The sequence below is a fragment of the Schistocerca cancellata genome, chromosome 3, assembly GCF_023864275.1.
Source record: "Schistocerca cancellata isolate TAMUIC-IGC-003103 chromosome 3, iqSchCanc2.1, whole genome shotgun sequence".
NCBI classification, from domain to species: Eukaryota; Metazoa; Arthropoda; class Insecta; order Orthoptera; family Acrididae; genus Schistocerca; species Schistocerca cancellata.
This window is the reverse complement of record NC_064628.1, coordinates 918,693,384-918,716,903: the sequence shown is the minus strand read 5'-3', so window position 1 is coordinate 918,716,903 and position 23,520 is coordinate 918,693,384. Positions and strand designations below refer to the sequence as shown.

Sequence of the window (23,520 nt, the reverse complement as noted above, 5' to 3'; positions counted from 1 at the left end):
TCACGATACACTTGCGACTTCAGGTAACCCCTAAGCCAATAATCGCACGGACTGAGGTCTGTGGACCTGGGAGGCCAAGCATGACGAAAGTGGCGGCTGAGCACACGATCATCACCAAACTACGCGCGCAAGAGATCTTTCACGGGTCTTGCAATATGGTGGGGTGGTTCCAATAAACCCCATGTCATTCCAAGCATGTGTGTCAATTTTTACCTCTCTATCTACATTATTTCGTGGTTTATTTATTTTTCAAACTTATACTGACTTTTTGATCACCCAGTATATCTCGAGTAATAAAAGAACGGTATATATGTTATGAAAAGATTACATTTACGATTTCACCTGAATCACATAAATTACTGGTGACTTGTTTAGATCATATATAATAATAATCTTCAGATCTAGGAATAAAATGAAGTAAGTACCTGTTCATACAGTTGACAGATACTTGTTCTTTGCTTTTACATTTTTAGATGGTTACTATACCAACACTACATACCAGTCACTTATGATGATAAATGTCAGTAAACCATGACCGTCGTTACTGTAGCAAATGAAAAACCTCATCTCAGTCACTCATCATCATCATCATCATCATCACCATCCAACGTTGTTCGATGAGTCCACAAACAAAGCATTTTCTCCAGTTACTGTAAAACTTCTCTCCCTCTTGGATTCTGTCCCAGGTATGCCCTTTCTGTTCGACGTCAGATTTCACCCAGTCCCTCTGCCTGAGTCTCTGTCTTTCTCTTCATCTATCTCTCAGTTTCAAAACTAATCTTGTTAACATGTTACCACCCACCGCTCACAAATGTTCACACTATCTCATCTACAACAAGCCTATTTTGTCTTGTAGTCTTACAACTTCAACCTGTTTTAGGATTTCCTCATTCCTGATTCTATCCCTCCGTGCATTGTCGACCATGCTACGAGCAAATGTCATCTTGGCCGCCTATATACTACTGCCTTTACTTATTATGGTTCATGTTTCAAAATCATTTGTCAAAATGAGCATGTTATGTGTAACATAGATGAATATCTCACATTTAATAGTATATTCTTGTTCCATTTTATGCGTTTACCTATTTGTTAGAAGATACTATGATTTTCAATGTTGTGGGTGGTTGTCTCTGGAACCCATTTATCGGAGACAACGATGCCAAGATATTTGCTGTGAATCTATCTATCTATATCCGAATCCCGCTCCAGCTACTGCCGGGTCTGGGTGCTGACGAGTCCTCTCCATTTGGCTCGGTCCTCCCACCACTTTTCTTCCTCCACTTGCTGCCAGGTCACACCTCTCCTTTCAACTGATATTCTCACTCCCATTTTCCACCGTGTTCTTGGGCGCCCTCTAGGTCGTTTCCCATCCATCTTTAGTTCTTCCATAATTTTGGGGAGTCTCTGCCCATGCATCCTCTTAACATGCCCATACCATCTTAATCTCTTTCTTTCAATTTCTTCTCTCATACTTTCTTGTTTGAGGTCCTTTCTAATCTCTACATTCCTTACTCTGTCCATTCTTGTTTTTCCCTTAACGGCTCTGAGAAATTTCATTTCCCCTGCTTGCAGTCTGCTCCAGTCCCTTTCTTTCATTGTCCATGTTTCTCCACCATAGGTGACAATAGGGAAGTAATAATTCTTATACATCAGGAGTTTTGCTCTTTCTGAAACTTCATTATTCCAAATCAGATGTTTTATTGTTTGGTAGAAATTGCCTCCCTTCTGTAACCTCCTGTTAATTTCTTTAGTTATTCTTCCATCCCTAGATATTTCACTCCCTAAATAAGTGAAACTTTCTACCACTTTGAGGGGTTCTCCATTCAAGGTAATATTTCCATTGATTCCTTTCTCTCTTCCAAATACCATTACTTCACTCTTATCTTTATTTATTCTTAATCCATACCTTTTCATTATTTCCTTCCACACATCAAGCTGTAACTGTACATCTACCTCTTTATCACCCCATATTACCATATCATCTGCAAAAATCATCTTTTTGTCTTTTTCTTTTACTATATCTTTAACTGCCCTATTCATTCCCTCCATCACAACATTAAAAAGCGCAGGAGATAGAATACTTCCTTGCTTAAGTCCTTGTCTTATTTTGAAGTATTCAGAGTTCCCCAATGGTGTTCTAATTCTACAATTCTACAATTGGATTCTGTGAATCTGAGAACTAATAAACTTAATAACTATAAAGTGATACGTGGCACAATAGACACACCACTGAGAGACATGACAGGGAGGAATAGAAAGCTAAAATTTTACAAAGTAATGGATACAACTAATCTAAGATATTGATACGAATCTTTAGTCTCAAATAAGAAAAAGAAATAAGATTACAGTTGGCTGAAATTAAATTTTGGAGACCAATTGAAGGACGTATCCATACAGATCATTGCAAAACAATATTATAAGAGAAGGACTTAATATACACTGTATAAACGAACAAATAAAACACATATGTTTAGTATTTTAAACATAGCTGCGTAACAGCAACGGTTCCACGTAATCAGATGAAAAACAGCCGACCAGTTGCAAAGGATAAAGTAATCTTTACCTAGGTTTCAATAGGTTTAAACCTATCTTCTTCAGAAGACGGCAGTATTACATTAACATGGCATGATACGTCGTTGCAATTTTTCAAACATCTCCATAGCTCCATCAGTTCAAATACAATATAGCGCTAAGAGTAGGGTTCGTCAAATAAATAAAATTAAGTACATGGAGGCCGGAGCGCGTATAAGCAAGTTGCTTATACGCGCTCCGACCTCCATGTACTTAATTTTATTTATTTGACGAACCCTACTCTTAGGGCTATATTGTATTTGAACTAATGGAGCTATGGAGATGTATAAGCAAGTTGCTTATACGCGCTCCGACCTCCATGTACTTAATTTTATTTATTTGACGAACCCTACTCTTAGGGCTACATTGTATTTGAACTAATGGAGCTATGGAGATGTTTGTAAAAATTGCAACGACGTATCATGCCATGTTAATGTAATACTGCCGTCTTCTGAAGAAGATAGGTTTAAACCTATTGAAACCTAGGTAAAGATTACTTTATCCTTTGCAACTGGTCGGCTGTTTTTCATCTGATTACATATGTATAGATTGAAGCAGCATATCAATACAAAGGGGGAACACATTAATGAAACAAGTAATCAGTCATAAGCGATTGGAAAGTGAAGTATAGGACGACAAAAGAAGAGGTGGCCTCTGTGAAGACGGGAACAGGCTGTAGTCTTCCTTCAAGAAATGAAAAAGAAGGGGATGATGTTTAACGTTGACGCTACCAGTTTGGTACACCCAGTGTATACTAACTTAAGATACGCAAGTAGCAACAGCATGTACGAAAACTGTCATGCGGATCATACTGCGTGCTTTTGCAACGGCAGTCTTTGACTAAAACAGCAAATGTTGGTAATTTAGGCAGCAATTTTAGCTTCCGCACTCAGCTCCCCACTATATCAACCTTGATGCACTGCAATTTAATTGTCCATCAGACGTATGAAGTGTGTACATTATCAGTTTCGATAAGTATTAAACAGCAGCATTAAGGGGAGCTGGAGGTGCCTATGCTGCCCATGTTAAAATCACTAAGTTTGAGGAATATTTATGAATAAACTACCAAATAGAAAAATTTGAATTTTTTTTACATATAGAGTGGTTTAGTATTGCAGTTATGACAGAGGGATTTTGGAGTATCTTTTCTAGTTTCCTTCCAATTTTTTTTTATTAAAGACCCAAATTTTTTTTTACAAATAATTGCTTTATAATTAAACTGAAATGAAACTACTGAACATATTGCCATAGGGCTGTGTTACAATGTAAGTTTGACCACTAGGAGTGCTGTATAAAAATTTCATCTCTCTAGCTTGGGTGGATTTTGAGAAAATGTTCCTTATATTCGAAAAATTCTAATTTACGGGAAATGGCTATCAAAGTTTCTCAATACATTCCTGCACTATAGGATGGATTATCAGGGTCTTCTTCTTCACCCTCCAAAAGCTTCCTCTTCTGTCTTCTTTTCTGGCCTGTTGTTCCATCATACTTCATACGCCTTTCTCTTCTTTCTGCTCCTCTTATCCTTTCTCTGTCAGTATTTCTTAGTGCTCGTGCAGTGTTCACTCCAGCTGTAAATCCTAATGCCTTCAGAACTTCACACTTCACACTGTTTCCTTGGCTGTAGGTTGCTATTGCATCATAAATACCAAAGTGCAGTGTTTTTATGCTTACAAACATCCTTTTAGGAATCACTTTCCAAATCAAATTATTTACGCTCTCATTAGGATTCTGTGTCTTTCCATGTAGACATTTTTGTAACAATTCTAGCTGTGCTAAGTCATGAAAAATTGTTTTTATTGCATTTATCACAGCTGCTGGCAAACCATGTTTGTGATCATAGTCCTTTTTAGCATTATATTTGCACCAGGAATCTTTTGGGCACAGGCTGTGTTGAGTGTATTCATTGGAAGAGGCAGTATGAAGGAACAATTCCCACACTGCTTTTCGCATGTCACTAACATTACTACTATTTTGCCTTATAGCATACCCATAGTATCTCTGTAGACGTTCAATCACCTCATCAGTAAGCCTGCCTCTCCCTCCTATTGTCTTTCCATCTCTGAGCTTACTTGAACCCAAAGTTTGAATGAGCCTTCGAAGCCGTGCACCCATACGCTTTTGCACATGCCCAATGCATTCCCACTTTACAACTACAAATTCATTTCCATATGGTTTCAGTTCCTCTATAGTCTCGAAACCTTTGGAGCCACCATCCCCAAGGTAGTATTTGTACCTAACGTTGTATCTGGGAACTGAATGTTCAAAAATTTGTTTCACTCCATCCACTTCCATTGCTCCACTTGATCCACTAAAATTTGCCTCAAAGGTTCCACTGTGCTCTCCTTTGATTTTATTTTTGCACCTATAATATTTTGATAATATTGCAATATCTATCACTTTTGGACTATCACCACAAGTAGCAGTTACAACCCCATTCAGGGATTTATGACCCCTCTTTTGCCAGGAACCATCTAATGCCACTACCAAATCCCTGGAACCGTTCATTTCTACAGATTCCTCCACTGCTTCCTTCGTGGTTTTCAAAGCCACACTTCAACAGAGGATCCTACCAGTTCACAGTAGTACCCAAATTTGCTTGGAGGCGATGGCAAGTTCATAATACCACAAAACAGTTTACGAGCAGCAGACCCTTTTCCAATGGATCGATGGCCATACATAAGTTGAACATTCACATCAAACACTCTAGATCGTACATTTTCACCAAAGAGACTGGCATGTGAATTGTAGAAAGTCACTTGATACTTGCAACATGCACAGATTATCTTCATCTCACAAGCTAAACCAAAGTGCTTTGTTATCTCTAGTCCCACTCCTACACTTGAACACATTTTGCACAGAACACTTTCTTTCAGCACAGAAGATAATAATCCAATCTTCAGTACTTCGTTAATATCATCACTGTCACATATTCACGAAATCTGTCACTTCCACCAGTCAGCTTCTTGCTAGAAGATGTCACAGGGCTATGGCCGGCCATGTGTTGCTTAGCAGAAGAACGCACTGTTTCAGTAATTGTAGTATCGCAAATTGGTATTAGTGTTAATTTTCTTTTCCCTACGTTCTTCCTCTTCTTGTATACACGGCTACTAAAACGTGGCATCGTAACCAGAACAACGCTTTACACAAGAACTAAAATACTACCAACAACAGGCGCAACACTGAACTAATTCGAAACGGTAAACAGCAAAGAGACGATGTTCCGCGCTCTTAGCGCTTCATTTGTCACAGAAAACAATGTAGCCAACCCTTTCACACTCGCTGTATGCGTAACATAAGGCGCTGTATGCGTAACAGCCGATAAAATCCCAAGCAGTTCGCCAGGAAGTCACAAGAGGGTGTTAGATGCATTCAGCGGCCGCCCATTTCCTCTGCAGGCGTCGGGGAAAATGGTAATAACTACACTTCTAGGGCGAGTAGAACAATAATTGAAAGTTTACATTAAAGAGGAATGTTGCAATTAATTTTCGGTAGCCAAAAAATCGTAAATTTTTGGATTTGACCACCTCCGGCTCCCCTTAAGGGAGAAGAAGTAGTGACAGAGAGAATGAACGCATCGTCAGAATCTTTATGTCCATTGTTTGACGTCAAACTAAATGAACAAGTAAAGGACGGCGGTGATTCTAACTTAAACTGAGATGACGAAAGTCATGGGATACCTCTTAAAATTTTGTAGGACTCGATTTCGCTGGGGTAGTGCTGCAGCTCGCCATGCACTCAACAAGTCGTTGAAAGTCCTCTGCGGAAATAATGAATAATGAGCCACGCAGCCTCTATAGCCGTCCATAACTGCAGAAGTGTTGCCGCTGCAGGAGTTTGTGCACGAACTGAAATCTCGATTATGTTGCATAAATTTTTGATGGAGTTCATGTCGGGCAATCTGTGAGGATAAATTATTTCCTCGAATGCCCAGAATTTTTTTCAAACTAATCGCGGGAAAATACTGACCCAGTCATATGGCGCATTGTTATGCTTAAAAGTTCCGTGGTTTTATAGCTGCAAATCGTCTCCAAGTAGCAGCACATAAACATTTCCAGTTATTGACTGGTTCTGTTGGACCTGAGGATCCAATCCATTCCATGTAAATACGGCCCTCACCATTACTGTGCCACCACCAGCTTGCGCAGTGCATTGTTGACAAATTGGATCCACGGGTTCGTTGAGTCTGCGCCAAAATCGAGCCCTACCGTCACCTCTGAACCTGAAACCTGAACTGAAACCTGGACTCATTTTAGCAGGCCGCGGTACTCTAGTCGTCAGGAGTCCAACCACTATGATCACAAGCGCTGGAGAGGCGCTACAAGCGACGTTGTGCTCTTAGCAAAGGAACTCGCGTCGGTAGTCAGCTGCCAGAGCCGATTAACTCCAAATTTCGCCCTATTGTACTAAAGGATTCGTTCGCAGTACGTCCCTCATCGATTTCGGCTGTTATTTCAAGCAGTGCTGCATGTCTGTTAGCACTGACATCTCTACGCTACTCCCAGTCATTAAGTGAAGCCCGTCGGCCACTGTGTGAGAGGTGACGTCTGAAGTGTGGTATTCTCAGCACACTCATGACATTATGGATGTCGGACTACTGAATTCCACAACGATTTCCGGAATGGGATGTCCCATGCGTCAAATTATACATCTACATCTACATCTACATTTATACTCCGCAAGCCACCCAACGGTGTGTGGCGGAGGGCACTTTACGTGCCACTCTCATTGCCTCCCTTTCCTTTTCCAGTCGCGTATGGTTCGCGGGAAGAACGACTGTCTGAAAGCCTCTGTGGGCGCTCTAATCTCCCTAATTTTACATTCGTGATCTCCTCGGGAGGTATAAATAGGGGGAAGCAATATATTCGATACCTCATCCAGAAACGCACCCTCTCGAAACCTGGCGAGCAAGCTACACCGCGATGCAGAGCGCCTCTCTTGCAGAGGCTGCCACTTGAGTTTGTTAAACATCTCCGTAACGCTATCACGGTTACCAAATAACCCTGTGACGAAACGCGCCGCTCTTCTTTGGATCTTCTCTATCTCCTCCGTCAACCCGATCTGGTACGGATCCCACACTGATGAGCAATACTCAAGTATAGGTCGAACGAGTGTTTTGTAAGCCACCTCCTTTCTTGATGGACTACATTTTCTAAGGACTCTCCCAATGAATCTCAACCTGGTACCCGCCTTACCAACAATTAATTTTATATGATCATTCCACTTCAAATCGTTCCGCACGCATAGTCACAGATATTTTACAGAAGTAACTGCTACCAGTGTTTGTTCCGCTATCATATAATCATACAATAAAGGATCCTTCTTTCTACGTATTCTCAATACATTACATTTGTCTATGTTAAGGGTCAGTTGCCACTCCCTGCACCAAGTGCCTATCCGCTGCAGATCTTCCTGCATTTCGCTACAATTTTCTAATGCGGCAACTTCTCTGTATACTACAGCATCATCCGCGAAAAGCCGCATGGAACTTCCGACACTATCTACTAGGTCATTTATATATATTGTGAAAAGCAATGGTCCCATAACACTCCCCTGTGGCACGCCAGAGGTTACTTTAACGTCTGTAGACGTCTCTCCGTTGATAACAACATGCTGTGTTCTGTTTGCTAAAAACTCTTCAATCCAGCCACACAGCTGGTCCGATATTCCGTAGGCTCTTACTTTGTTTATCAGGCGACAGTGCGGAACTGTATCGAACGCCTTCCGGAAGTCAAGAAAGATAGCATCTACCTGGGAGCCTGTATCTAATATTTTCTGGGTCTCATGAACAAATAGAGCGAGTTGGGTCTCACACGATCGCTGTTTCCGGAATCCATGTTGATTCCTACATAGTAGATTCTGAGTTTCCAAAAACGACGATACTCTAGCAAAAAACATGTTCTAAAATTCTACAACAGATCGACGTCAGAGATATAGGTCTATAGTTTTGCGCATCTGCTCGACGACCCTTCTTGAAGACTGGTACTACCTGTGCACTTTTCCAATCATTTGGAACCTTCCGTTCCTCTAGAGACTTGCGGTACACGGCTGTTAGAAGGGGGGCAAGTTCTTTCGCATACTCTGTGTAGAATCGTATTGGTATCCGTCTGATCCAGTGGAATTTCCTTTGTTGAGTAATTTTAGTTGCTTTTCTATTCCTTGGACACTTATTTCGATGTCAGCCATTTTTTCGTTTGTGCGAGGATTTAGAGAAGGAACTGCAGTGCGGTCTTCCTCTGTGAAACAGCTTTGGAAAAAGGTGTTTAGTATTTCAGCTTTAAGCTTGTGATCCTCTGTTTCAATGCCATCATCATCCCGGAGTGTCTGGATATGCTGTTTCGAGCCACTTACTGATTTAACGTAAGACCAGAGCTTCCTAGGATTTTCTGTCAAGTCGGTACATAGAATTTTACTTTCGAATTCACTAAACGCTTCACGCATAGCCCTCCTTACGCTAACTTTGACATCGTTTAGATTCTGTTTGTCTGAGAGGTTTTGGCTGCGTTTAAACTTGCAGTGAAGCTCTCTTTGCTTTCGCAGTAGTTTCCTAACATTGTTGTTGTACCACGGTGGGTTTTTCCCGTCCATCACAGTTTTACTCAGCACGTACCTGTCTTAAACGCATTTTACGATTGCCTTGAACTTTTTCCATAAACATTCAACATTGTCAGTGTCAGAACAGAAATTTTCGTTTTGATCTGTTAGGTAGTCTGAAATCTGCCTTCTATTACTCTTGCTAAACAGATAAACCTTCCGCCCTTTTTTTATATTCCTATTAACTTCCATATTAAGGGATGCTGCAACGGCCTTATGGTCACTGATTCCCTGTTCTGCACTCACAGAGTCGAAAAGTTCGGGTCTGTTTGTTACCAGTAGGTCCAAGATGTTATCTCCACGAGTCGGTTCTCTGTTTAATTGCTCGAGGTAATTTTCGGATAGTGCACTCAGTATAATGTCACTCGATGCTCTGTCCCTACCACCCGTCCTAAACATCTGAGTCTGCGCCAGAATCGCGCCCTACCGTCAGCTCTGAACCTGAAACCTGAACTGAAACCTGGACTCATTTGACCAGGCCGCGGTACTCTACTCGTCTGGAGTCCAACCACTATGATCACAAGCGCTGGAGAGGCGCTACAAGCGACGTTGTGCTCTTAGCAAAGGAACTCGCGTCGGTAGTCAGCTGCCAGAGCCGATAAACTCCAAATTTCGCCGTATTGTACTAAAGGATTCGTTCGCAGTACGTCCCACATGGATTTCGGCTGTTATTTCAAGCAGTGCTGCTTGTCTGTTAGCACTGACATCTCTACGCTACTCCCAGTCATTAAGTGAAGCCCGTCGGCCACTGTGTGAGAGGTGACGTCTGAAGTGTGGTATTCTCACACACTCATGACGTTATGGATGTCGGACTACTGAATTCCACAACGATTTCCGGAACGGGATGTCCCATGCGTTAAATTCTAACTACCATTCCGCGTTCAAAGTCTGTTAATGCCCTCGTGTGGCCATAATCACGTCAATAAACGTCGGTGTACACGAAATCAGTTAATGATGGTGAATAAAATTTGAAAAACTTGAATAGTGACTGACAGTCAGAAATCAATCGTCATCTAAAGAAAGAGTTTGTATTTTCACTCACCAGCAGCTGAATACAATGTGGGTAACCAGTCAACGATATGCATCATCTGGTTGGACACCCTGGGAGCGCTGCTGAGTAGGGGACTCCACACCACAGCGGCACCGCGAACTCCTCCCTCCCACAGTGTCTGTTTCAGCTGAAAGCAACACACACCTTTAGAACGCTGTACACATCAGCGAGTGGTAAAACTCTATGATAACGAATATAAAACAGGCGAGCTTATAACAATAACTCAGTAACACAATGTATGTGTTGTTTAGTTAACAGTCAGTTGATAGCGAAACGCAAAAACAAGAATCGAGAAATTTCTCTCTTGGAAAGTAGAACTAGGGAAAAATAGCACTGGTGAGTGAAGCACCTCAACGACGACTTTGAGTCCAAGGGAGGACTTGCACAGTCTCGATGGGTGTATTGTTAAGGGCGACCAATACTTTAACAGGGAGCAATTTTCATGTAAGGTTTTGAAAATACACGACCTTTGATCTGAAACATTTAGGACGTCGTGGTGTTACACCGAAAATGAATGGCTTTAGATCAAGCAGTATGAGGAAAAATATTTATTTATCTGTCTTACTTTACACTTCACAACAATTTCTCTGTGTGGTGAAGTTTGGAAGCACGCTTAATTTAAAGTTCCGTTATCTGGGACATCGTTTGTCTAACGACACACAAACTTTTGCCGGCTCTTTCCACAGCCATAGAAAAATCGTCTTGTAGGGGCCGGCCGCGGTGGCCGTGCGGTTCTAGGCGCTTCAGTCCGGAACCGCGCGACTGCTACGGTCGCAGGTTCGAATCCCGCCTCGGGGATGGATGAGTGTGACGTCCTTAGGTTAGTTAGATTTAAGTGATTCTGAGTTCTAGGGGACTGATGACCTCAGATGTTAAGTTCAAAAAAAAATGGTTCACATGGCACTGATCACTATGGGACTTAACTACTGAGGTCATCAGTCCCCTAGAACTTAGAACTACTTAAACCTAACTAACCTAAGGACATCACACATATCCATGCCCGAGACAGGATTCGAACCTGCGACCGTAGCGGTCACGCGGTTCCAAACTGACGCGCTTAGAACCGCACGGTCACACCGGCCGGCTCAGATGTTAAGTCCCGTAGTGCTCAGAGCCATTTGAACCACATCTTGTAATGTAAAGTGTATGTGGGGAAATACCCAGCAATGATATACAGTATCTTGTCGTTTAGTCACATCAACAATATTAAGAGCTATTCGGCATAACACAAAGATCGGAATACGTCTAGCAAAAAGATGCAGGATGTAGGTTGCAAGAGCTACCCTGAGAGGAAATGATTGGCACAGGAGAGCAGTTCGTAGCGCGCCACGTAAAACCAGTCACAAGACTGATGTCCGTAATCTTCATTTAAGAGAAATTTTGGGAATATTGCTGAGATCATTGTGAACATTCATATGCTTATGTGCTGAGAGTGTAGTTTCTGAAAAAATGTAACAAACGAAGTTCAGTATAAAATTTTCATACCATACGGCTCTTTCATTACATTTCAGTTGTATATTCTGGCTCGCTAAGCTATTCTCTGTCACATGGACACTTTTCCTTTCAGAGACTCTTCCTTATTCTGAATTCCTTAATGACGAATTTCGCAGATCTTCCTACTAAGGCAATTTGGAACAATGCACCACAGTCAACGATGATGTCAGGATACTCCCCGCTGGTTGCCTAAACTATATATTACACTCCTGGAAATTGAAATAAGAACACCGTGAAATCATTGTCCCAGGAAGGGGAACCTTTATTGACACATTCCTGGGGTCAGATACATCACATGATCACACTGACAGAACCACAGGCACATAGCCACAGGCAACAGAGCATGCACAATGTCGGCACTAGTACAGTGTATATCCACCTTTCGCAGCAATGCAGGCTGCTATTCTCCCATGGAGACGATCGGAGAGATGCTGGATGTAGTCCTGTGGAACGGCTTGCCATGCCATTTCCACCTGGCGCCTCAGTTGGACCAGCGTTCGTGCTGGACGTGCAGACCGCGTGAGACGACGCTTCATCCAGTCCCAAACATGCTCAATGGGGGACAGATCCGGAGATCTTGCTGGCCAGGGTAGTTGACTTACACCTTCTAGAGCACGTTGGGTGGCACGGGATACATGCGGACGTGCATTGTCCTGTTGGAACAGCAAGTTCCCTTGCCGGTCTAGGAATGGTAGAACGATGGGTTCGATGACGGTTTGGATGTACCGTGCACTATTCAGTGTTCCCTCGACGATCACCAGTGGTGTACGGCCAGTGTAGGAGATCGCTCCCCACACCATGATGCCGGGTGTTGGCCATGTGTGCCTCGGTCGTAAGCAGTCCTGATTGTGGCGCTCACCTGCACGGCGCCAAACACGCATACGACCATCATTGGCACCAAGGCAGAAGCGACGCTCATCGCTGAAGACGACACGTCTCCATTCGTCCCTCCATTCACGCCAGTCGCGACACCACTGGAGGCGGGCTGCACGATGTTGGGGCGTGAGCGGGAAGACGGCCTAACGGTGTGCGGGACCGTAGCCCAGCTTCATGGAGACGGTTGCGAATGGTCCTCGCCGATACCCCAGGAGCAACAGTGTCCCTAATTTGCTGGGAAGTGGGGGTGCGGTCCCCTACGGCACTGCGTAGGATCCTACGGTCTTGGCGTGCATCCGTGCGTCGCTGCGGTCCGGTCCCAGGTCGACGGGCACGTGCACCTTCCGCCGACGACTGGCGACAACATCGATGACCTGTGGAGACCTCACGCCCCACGTGTTGAGCAATTCGGCGGTACGTCCACCCGGCCTCCCGCATGCCCACTATACGCCCTCGCTCAAAGTCCGTCAACTGCACACACGGTTCACGTCCACGCTGTCGCGGCATGCTACCAGTGTTAAAGACTGCGATGGAGCTCCGTATGCCACGGCAAACTGGCTGACACTGACGGCGGCGGTGCACAAATGCTGCGCAGCTAGCGCCATTCGACGGCCAACACCGCGGTTCCTGGTGTGTCCGCTGTGCCGTGCGTGTGATCATTGCTTGTACAGCCCTCTCGCAGTGTCCGGAGCAAGTATGGTGGGTCTGACACACCGGTGTCAATGTGTTCTTTTTTCCATTTCCAGGAGTGTATTTCAGAAACACTGATACTATTAGAGACTCATGACACGATTTTATTCTCTGTAGAAAACGATTGTTAGAATGCATGCTACACAATTCAGTATGATCTTACGTGATATATATATATATATATATATATATATATATATATATATATATATATATGTGTGTGTGTGTGTGTGTGTGTGTGTATACACACATATAGGGTGGTCCATTGACAGTGACTGGGCCAAATATCTCACGAAATACGCATCAAATGAAACAGGTAGTGTTCAGCCACATGTGAACCGTCAACCACGACCTGAAACAAATGATGATGGTGTTCTAGCTGCTGTCGCGGCTAATCCGCACGTCAGTAGCAGACAAATTGCGCGAGAATCGGGATTCTCAAAAACGTCGGTGTTGAGAATGCTACATCAACATCGATTGCACCCGTACCATATTTCTACGCACAAGGAACTGCATGGCGATGACTTTGAACATCGTGTACAGTTCTGCCCCTGGGCACAAGAGAAATTACGGACGATGACAGATTTTTTGCATGCGTTCTATTTAGCGACGAAGCGTCATTCACCAACAGCGGTAACGTAAACCGGCCTTATATTCAGTATTGGGCAACGGAAAATCCACGATGGCTGCAACAAGTGGAACATCATCGATCTTGGCGGGTTAATGTGTGATGCGGCATTGTGGGAGGAAGGATAATTGACACCATTTTATCGATGGCAATCTAAATGGTGCAATGTATGCTGGTTTCCTACGTAATGTTCTACCGGTGTTACTACAAGATGTTTCACTGCATGACAGAATGCCGATGTACTTCCAACATGATGGATGTCCGGCACATAGCTCGCGTGCGGTTGAAGCTGTATTGAATAGCATATTTCAAAACAGGTGGATTGGTCGTCGAAGCATCATACCATGGACCATACGTTCACCGGTTCTGACGTCCCCGGATTTCTTTCTGTGGGGAAACTTGAAGGATATTTGCTATCGTGATTCACCGACAACGCCTGACATGCGTCAGCACATTTTCAATGCATGTGCCAACTTTACGGAAGGCGAACTACTCGCTGTTAAGAGGAATGTCGTTACACGTATGCGAAATGCACTGAGGTTGACAGACATCATTTTGAGCATTTATTGCTGTTATATCCTAGCCACTAATGCCAACCGAGCCCGCTGCCAAAAGGTTGGCAGCATCAAAGTCCGGATGCCGTCCGCATAAGCAGCGCCAGCGATACAGGAAATCGCCGCAAGTCTGCGCGCGCCACCGCTGGCTTCTGGCTTCTTAAGCGCTGGAGTCGCGAGCGCTAGGACCCATCCCGCCTGGATCTCCGCGCCCCCTACCTTTTATAAATCCCTCCAAATCCTTGAACGCCATGCTCTCCGCCTTGCCTATCGCATCCGTCTCCCCTCCCCCACGCGGATCCTGTATGATCTCATCCCCTTCCCCCACCTCCTCCTTTTCCTTGAAAGGATACGGATCCTGTACACCTCCCGTAAACTTGATCCTCCTCACCCGCTCGTGTCCCCGATCCTCTCCCACCCTCGCCCGCTGCCGCGCCTGTATTCCCACATCCCACCTGGTCTCCATCTCTCCACCCTCCTTACCCTCTCCCAAGGTGGCTTCCGCCAGCTCCCCCTCCCTGATGATGTCCTCCTCCCCTGCATATACCCCTCCTATCCACTTTGATCCTCCCCCCCCACCTCCTGTGTCCTTTCCTTTAGGCACCCTCCCTCCCCCCCTTTCCCTTCCCTTCTCTTTCCTTTCCCCCCTCCCTCCTACCCTCTCCTCCGGGCTTCCCCTCCCCCTTCCTCCCTCCCCCTCACTCCTTTGCCCATGGCATCTCTGCTCTCCCCTCTCCCATCTCCCCTTCCTCCTCCTTCACCTCCACTCTTGGCAGGTCCCCGGACTCGTACACGCTGAGTGAACATTCGCGCGCCGGAGGTCATCGCCATCAGTGTATCGTGTGTGCCGTCGTGTTTAGTGTTCAGTTTCGTCGTCACACTCCATTGTTCACCAGTGCCATTGTCTTCTTCAGTGTTCGTGCGTCGTGACAACAGTTTGTTGTGAATTATCGTCGAGTGTGAACGGCTCCGTGTTTGTCTTTATGTGTCTCCTTTTTATTAAACACCGTAATGTCACATTTGTGTATTCCTTCTGTTCTTTCTTATCTCCTCTACGGCTGAAGAGCGGCGTACCATGCTGCTGACAGCCTGCCTGTTTTGTACAGGTTTTAAAATAACAATAAAGAAAAGAAAAGAGCGCTAGGACAGTTCTGTATTCGCCGCTCAGTGGTTTACTCGCCACCGATTTGTGTACTTGCTAGTCAGTTGTGTGTTCATCGCAGCAGAGTTGTTGTTTGTCGTCAGCCGACGCTGACCTAGCCGCTCCGACTCGAACTAGACAGATTTCTGTAGACACGGAGTTCACTACTGTTTTTCTGTATCTTCGTTAATAAAGATAAGTACCAACTTTATTTAATCAGAGTGTTTGGGTTTTCATCTTTCTGTTTACTGTTCCAGCGGACCGGTCGGCCCGCTATTAAAAGTGTGGCGGTGACTTCGTAAGCCGTTTCTACAGCGAAGTGTTTGTCGCTACGAACGCCGCCGCAAAAATTGCATTAATGTAGTATTTACAGGGAATCACGCTGTAACAGCAGGCGTTCTCAGAAATGATAGGTTCACAAAGGTTCATGTATCACATTTTAACAACCGAAATAAATAGAATAAATAGAACTCGTGCAAAAAATCTGTCTTCGGCCCGTAGCTTCTCTTGTGGCCAGTGGCAGAACTGTACTCGACGTTCAAAGTCGTCGCCATGCAATTTGTGGTGCATAGAAATACGGTACCGGTGCAATCAATGTTGATGTAGCATTCTCAACACCAACGTTTTTGAAATTCCCGATTCTCGTGCCATTTGTCTGCTACTGATGTGCGGATTAGCCGCGACAGCAGCTAAAACACCTACTTGGGCATCATTATTTGTTTCAGGTCGTGGTTGACGTTTCACATGTGGCTGAACACTTCCTGTTTCCTTAAATAACGTAACTATCCGGCGAACGGTCCGGACACATGGATGATGTCGTCCACGATACCGAGCAGCACACGTAGTACACGCCCGTTGGGCATTTTGATCACAATAGCCATACATCAACACGATATCGACCTTTTCCGCAATTGGTAAACGGTCCATTTTAAAAGGGCAAATGTATCACGATGCAAATGCCGTCCGCACTGGCAGAATGTTACGTAATACCACGTACTTACACGTTTGTGACTATTACAGCGCCATCTATTACAAAGCGAAAAAAGCGGTCCAAATGAAACATTCATATTTCAAGTGTCGTTCTATGTAGTTTTTTCGTTTGATACTTTTTTCGTGGGGATAATATCACATATCAGTACATTATTGGAGGAAAGACAATACAATCTAGAGACATGACGTCAAGACGAAACTACCAGTTCTCCTTTATGGGAACAATACTGTGTAGCAACAGGCATCTTGGAAAAAACTTCAGGGAAGTTTTGGTGAACATTTCTGGGAAATTTGCTTTTAAGCTATGTTTTAAAAGTACATAATGGATTGTTTGTATTTAGCAATGTGGATGACATACATATATTAAATGTTAGAGATAAATAAGTGTTATATTAAAGCAGAAGGAACGTATTTGTAGCGAGAACTATGACTTGGGGAGAGGTGCCGCTTTGCTGTGTGACATGTACACACAATAAACCCTTTATTTCTCCAAACATCTGAAATCCCCAAGTCAAGTGGTGTGTACCGAGTTCCCAATTAGAATGTACAGTTATTCCTCAGAATATCGAAACATCCTCTTTTCAAAATGAAGCATTAGCATACTTAATAAATTCCCAAATTTTGGAATAGTACTTTGGCCTTGTAAATGCTTCAACTACAACTTCAATAAGCTCCAATTTTCACACCAGAAGTTGGCCTGGGCCCTTCGCAGATGATGGTAAACACCACAGTTTAAGATCAAGGAATACACTGCCAAGCACTTTCGAAACACTCTGTCCAAACAATGGACAATACAAATACGAATAGCCCACAATAGGGCACACAAATGATCATTTACTGTCAAAGAGGGAGTGCTAAAGTATGAGGTATGTAAATGAAGATATGCTCAGCTATTCAGCAAGACAATAAGCTACTCACAGAATCTGCTTTCCTCTAATGAAGAGAGCACAGCACACCCGAACACAGATATCAAATTTTCAAGTGGATGGCCCTAAGTGCATAAAGTACAAATTGCATATCTAACTACCTACTACTAGAAGAACACTTTCTTGTAAACTGCTCCTCAGTTACATTACTCTGTGAAACAAACACGCCACACTGGTTAACAGAAATTACACAACAGGACAATCAAAAAATGCTTGATGGCTACCAGTCCAGCTGGTGAAATCCGAACATCGGCATTTCACAACATGCCAGCTGCTCCACATGTGCTGTACCATCACAGGCGATTTTCACCTTCCACTTGCTGTTCACTGAGAGACCTCCATAAATTTAGAACACCTGTCACACTGTCCACCTCCAGCCACAATATACGTGGCACTATTGTTATAAACTGATTGTTCTATAGCAACAGAGAAATGCACATGGCTCACCATATTACCAGTACTGTGGTATGGGTGTCAGTGTGCATACAATGGTACTGCTGCGAAATATAGTGATACACATTAGCTTACATTATAACACTACTCCCCAATACAATCAATAGTCCTGTCATGGGAAAGCCATGGAGTATACACATAATAATTGTGCCTACTTTCCACAACTTTCATATAATGTTAACACATTTACAGGATTTGACTGTGATGTATGGCTAATGAATATGGAAATCAGATTATTAGTTCTTTCCCTAAGAGTTACCTACTGTTAGAAAGAAATGCAACAGACATGCAAAAAAAAAACTTAAACATTCTTAAAGAGTAATTCACACTTTTCAATTTATTAAGACACTTTGCTTACACCTTTCTCTTAACAAACGATCTGGCAAAAGCCAATGGCAGGGTGTGGTCACCTTATATTCGCATTTAGTATTTTTATGCAATCCTCTTCGGTGTTACTAAGCCACGCAAGCAATTTTCTTTTTATAACTCTTTGTACATTACTAAATTTCATTTATAACTGAAATAATTTTGTCTTTACTCTGCTCAAAACTTAAACTTGCAAAAATTTTTTATTTCTGCATTTTTAGAGAACCTTATTTAGTCACTTTACTTATTACCACAAAGAGAGTAAGAATATTAAAATCGTTAGATCTGTCTGAAAACATCTACTTCAGTACTTAGAGAAATATCACTTCATCACTTCTACTACGTAAATCATATAGTACTTTTAACTGTTAAATGAATGGTCCACGCTTCTATAATTCTAGTTATACAGTACAAAACCTGTTGGCTATAGTCGCTGGGTGTGATGGATAATAACGGCGGCTTCACTACCCATGGTATGACATACAAGTTTCTTGAAGTATGGGCTAATTAATTCTTCTTGACGACATGACATTGCCCAGCCATAATAATTCAGCAGTCGTCATCTGAGGCTATCATGAAACGATTTCCAGGCAAGGCATCGCCTGCTCCATCCTAGTGTTGCCACTTGCACTGCTACCTACAGAGTGTGTTTTCTCGTTCCCACTCGCTCTATAGGTAGCGATCGAAAAACCCAAGCCACCTTTTGTGCCTCCTGCAGTCATGTCTGTACAGTAAAAAAGCACTCTATCTGTTACATAATACCTATCATACATGTTGTTCCTTAGTGTGTACTATTTTAAACAAATGACCCCTTGCACAAATATATTAAATTGCATACATAAAAATATTCAGTTACATTAATCCATGACAAAATATTAGTTGGTATATTAGGCATTTCACATATTTTTTTACATAAGTTAAAAATATACATTAGCAAAGCACTCTAACATCACATATATCACACTTTCCATAAAGTCTTTGCATAGTTGCATTATGACAAACAATAAAAGCAAATTTTTTATACATCAAATGACTTATTGAATAATACATACCATATCATATGCACCTGTCCCAGTTATGTTCCCTTACAACTAAGGGTAATAGAAATATAGAAAAAAAGATTTGCTTATCACTTCATCTACTTTCAGGCTTTGTCATCATGAAAACATTTTCTGACACACAAATTATGCAGACATTATACACTGATAATCCATTACAAAGTTTATCATAAAATCAAACTTCATCTAGTAATCGATTTTTACATAAATCACACAAAATATTACATGTGGTTGAAAAAACTTGCTGCCTCCATTATGGGTCCAATGGCAGGCTTTTTGTTTCCTCTGAACCATATGGCTGCCTCTTAATAACATTATAAGGAGTCCATTGGAGACTTTACTTCATTACACTCTGTATATGTTTATTGGCAACCTGTAGTTTGACATAATTGGGCAGTCATTTGGTGTTAAAATTATATGTTCACTATGCCCATTAGCCCTCTAAGTGACACAGTTGTTTCATTTATTCCATCATATATATATATATATATATATATATATATATATATATATATATATATATATATATACAGAGGAACATTCGAACCTGAAACTTGACAGGTATTTGTATAGGCATAACGATATCAAATGCAATATACAGATATGCCATGTTCAATAGTTGAAATTTTTACTATTTTCTATGTATTTCCTTAGATCAACTATGTTTCTGAGTTCCAGTTGTTTTCTGGACTTAGGAAACCCCAGGAAATATGCATTTGGGTGTGCTATTCCTTGAATTTTAAAAGGACCACAATAAACACATTTAAAATTGGATATCTCATGGTTTACCTCACTATATTTTAGTGAGCTTTCATATAGCCCATATATATCCTCAATATTAAATTTTGTGAATTTTAATTTTTCATCATGCCTTTCGGCTCCTACATCTGCTTTTCTTTTACTTAGCTCCCTTAGCAATTCATTTTTTCTTACTTAATCTGTCTACTTGTTGGGTGGGTATTCTGATATTTCCCTATTAAATCCTGACTTTTGTAACGTAGCATAAATTTTTCAGTGGTGACGCCAGTGGATTCATGTTGTAATTAATTCATGATTACTTCACATTTTGGAATAAATTTGCCCCAAGTTCTATGATTTTTGCGACAATAAGTCCTACATAATCTTCCTGACTCTCGCATATAGCGCTACACAAGATTACTAGATGGGTGGTAAGCTGAAATGTGTGTTACTTTGTCCATAACTTCTAACCATAATTTAATAATAAACTGTGAGCCATTGTCAGATAGCACTCTTTTTGGTATTCCTATTTCATTAAAGTACCCTAGTATTTTATTGAATATTGCTTTGTCTGTAACTTTTCTGAAAGGATGAAGTTTAATAAATTTCGAAAAACATCTCAAATTACTGGTATGTATGTGAAATTTCCAGTAGTTATAGTAGGGGCCCATACAGTACCTCGAAGTTATCTTCTGGTTTGAGCTTCTGTATATCCCCTTTTGGTAATGATAGTCCCTTTAGCACTTTGACAAACACAAGATTTTAATCGTTCTGTAACATTCTTCAGTGCATTCCTCTCAAGTGCTAACTTATCATGGCACTTTTTCATTCTACAATTTCCAATGGAAAGAATTGTGATGGCCAACAAATCTGCCATTCTTCACTACTATTTCCTTTCCTAATACATAGTAAATCCTTAAAAATATTTACTAATTTGTTATCTGTGGATAGTTATCACTATAAAATTTGACCTTCACTCATTTCCACACTTCGTCCTCATTTTGAAATCTTTGATATGTTTTAATGTAGTAGTTGGTTTTTTACTACTAGCTACTTTTTCAGATATATGAATTTAAGTGTTCCTTCATCATTGTTTTCCAGATTATCTTATCTTTGTCTTCAGGTAGCCACGAAAGTGCTTCTGCAACATGATTTTGGTGTCCTTTAACATCAAGTATCTCATAGTGATATTGCAGTAGATGTAGAGCCCAACAAGATAACCTCTGATTCGATAGTCTACAATCCTTCAAAAATGTAACGGCTTTTTGTCTGTATGTGTTACAATTTTGTGTCCCCATAAATAATTATGACATTATTTCAATCCCCAAATTATGGCTAACGCTTCTTTTTCCTTAATAATGTAGGATCGTTTATATTTTGTTAATGTTCTGCTTGCAAAAGCAATTGTTTTGTGAACAATGTCCCTTGCGTGTTCTATTCCCTGAAAGATTTCTACTGCTGCACCATAGTTACTACTATCTGCACTCATATGAAACGGTAATGATAAATCAAGATGGCGTAAAATGCTGTTTGTGCACAATTCCCTTTTAATCCTTCAAAATACCTTTGGCATTCAGGGGTCCAAACACTGCAGTGTTCTTTTGTGAGAAGGTGTTTAAAGCTTGACTATTAAAAGCTCGCCCCTTTATGAATTTTTTAAGGAATTCGTGTAAACTCGAAATAACCTTAAACTCTTCCCAATTCTTTGGAGGGGGACAGCTTTCACTAGCTTTTAGTTTCTCAGGGCCTTTCTCTGCTTCCTCTATTGTGATAATATGTCCTAAAATTTCAATTTCTTTTAACACCAGTCACATTTCTTAAGTTTCAGAGTCCTTCCTCCTTTCCGCAATTCAATGAATAACTGCTCCAGTAGTTAACAGTGGTATTTCCATTGTTGTGCAGCTATTAATAAATCATCTACATTAAATGTGAAAGCTAGTACTTGATTCTCTTCTTAACACCCAACGTAACCCATGTATGAATACAAAAATTGATGTGTGTAAGCCAAAAGGAACTACTTTGTCGTGATAACATTTTCTAGCGAAAAAGAAAGTTGTATACTGCCTCGATCACCATCGAAGGCGATTTGTCAAGAACCGGCCGTCGTGTCCAGCTTCATAAATATTTCGTTTGATTAAATGCTTGCATCATTTCGTCTTATGATACAGGACGATCTATTTCTCTCATAACTATCATATTGAAAGTTCTGGCATCAATTACCACTCTTACTCCACCGTCGTTCTTACCTACAATAATAAGTCGATTTTTATACCCGCTGTTACTATGCTGTACGACTGCCTGTTCAAGCATTTTGTCAATTTCGGCTTGAAAGGCCTTATTTTTCCGCTGCAGGTACCGGATGTGGGTAAACGAAAAACAGTTTATGTGGCAGTAGTTCCATATGCTATTCGAAATTTTTCATTTTGCCAGAAGTTTCTGAAACATGCTATAATTTCGTTCTAGTATTTGTAGCAACTCATTTTCCTACATTGGGCGAAAATATGGTATCTCAATGATCATTTTCCGAAATTCTTCTAAAATTAGATCTTAACTTTTGATGTATGTGATAAACTTCAAATAATTCTGATAATCCTCCATTATCTCCATCTGTTGCCATCAAAATAGACTCAAATTCCGGTTCAGTGCTTCGTCTGTTCCTTCAGAGTGTATGTTTACGGTTTCTTCCTCATTCGTAATGCTATTTAATTTGCACTGTTGATTATTACTTGTTGCTTCCACAGCCAATCTATGCCCATAATTATTTCGTTGCTACTTTATGAGATCACAAGGAAATCACAAATAAGACCACGAACTTTTATTAAAAATTCTATTAAAACATGCGTCTTTATTGGTTTACTTTTACTTATACTCGCCCCTACAGTTTTGATTGCTTGTACAGATATTACAACTGTACCAGGTTTGTCTGTTATGTAGTTGTAAAAAGATTGAGATAAAGCACTAATATGAGAGTCAATGTCCAGTAACGCATAAATTTTCCAGCCATAAACCGCCGTCGGATTTATGGTTTATTTAGTTACCTTCACCTCCACATCCTCTTGTTCTTCCCACAGTAACTTCTGATATGCCACTGCACCTTCTCATGAAAGGGAGTTCATTTCTTTACAATCAGTGTCAGGCGGTTCTTTCTTCTTTCTGATCGCAAGTTCTTTCACGATCTTCAGTCGTTATTTGTTATTAATCATTTCGTCTGGTGGTTCCTTTTTCTTTGGCTCCGTTATGTCTTGTGGGACCTAAATTGAAATTATTCCTTCTTCACATGTCTCGTGATCTAGTGTTTTTCATTCTTCTTGAACAACTTCTTCTTCGTGTCCGATATCTAGTTTCGGCAACTTTTCGCTCTAATTATTCTCGTTTCCTGTCATTTTTGTT

General features: G+C 41.6%; 1 protein-coding gene across 1 annotated transcript in view; it reads right to left on the bottom strand.

Annotated features, from left to right (window-relative positions):
• Positions 1-23,520, bottom strand: part of LOC126176651 (arylsulfatase B-like) — a 135,159-nt gene that overhangs the window by 30,622 nt on the left and 81,017 nt on the right. The window contains exon 6 of the mRNA XM_049923809.1: positions 10,208-10,343. Within this exon, the coding sequence (XP_049779766.1) occupies positions 10,208-10,343 (136 nt within the window). The remainder of the gene's footprint in view (positions 1-10,207; positions 10,344-23,520) is intronic.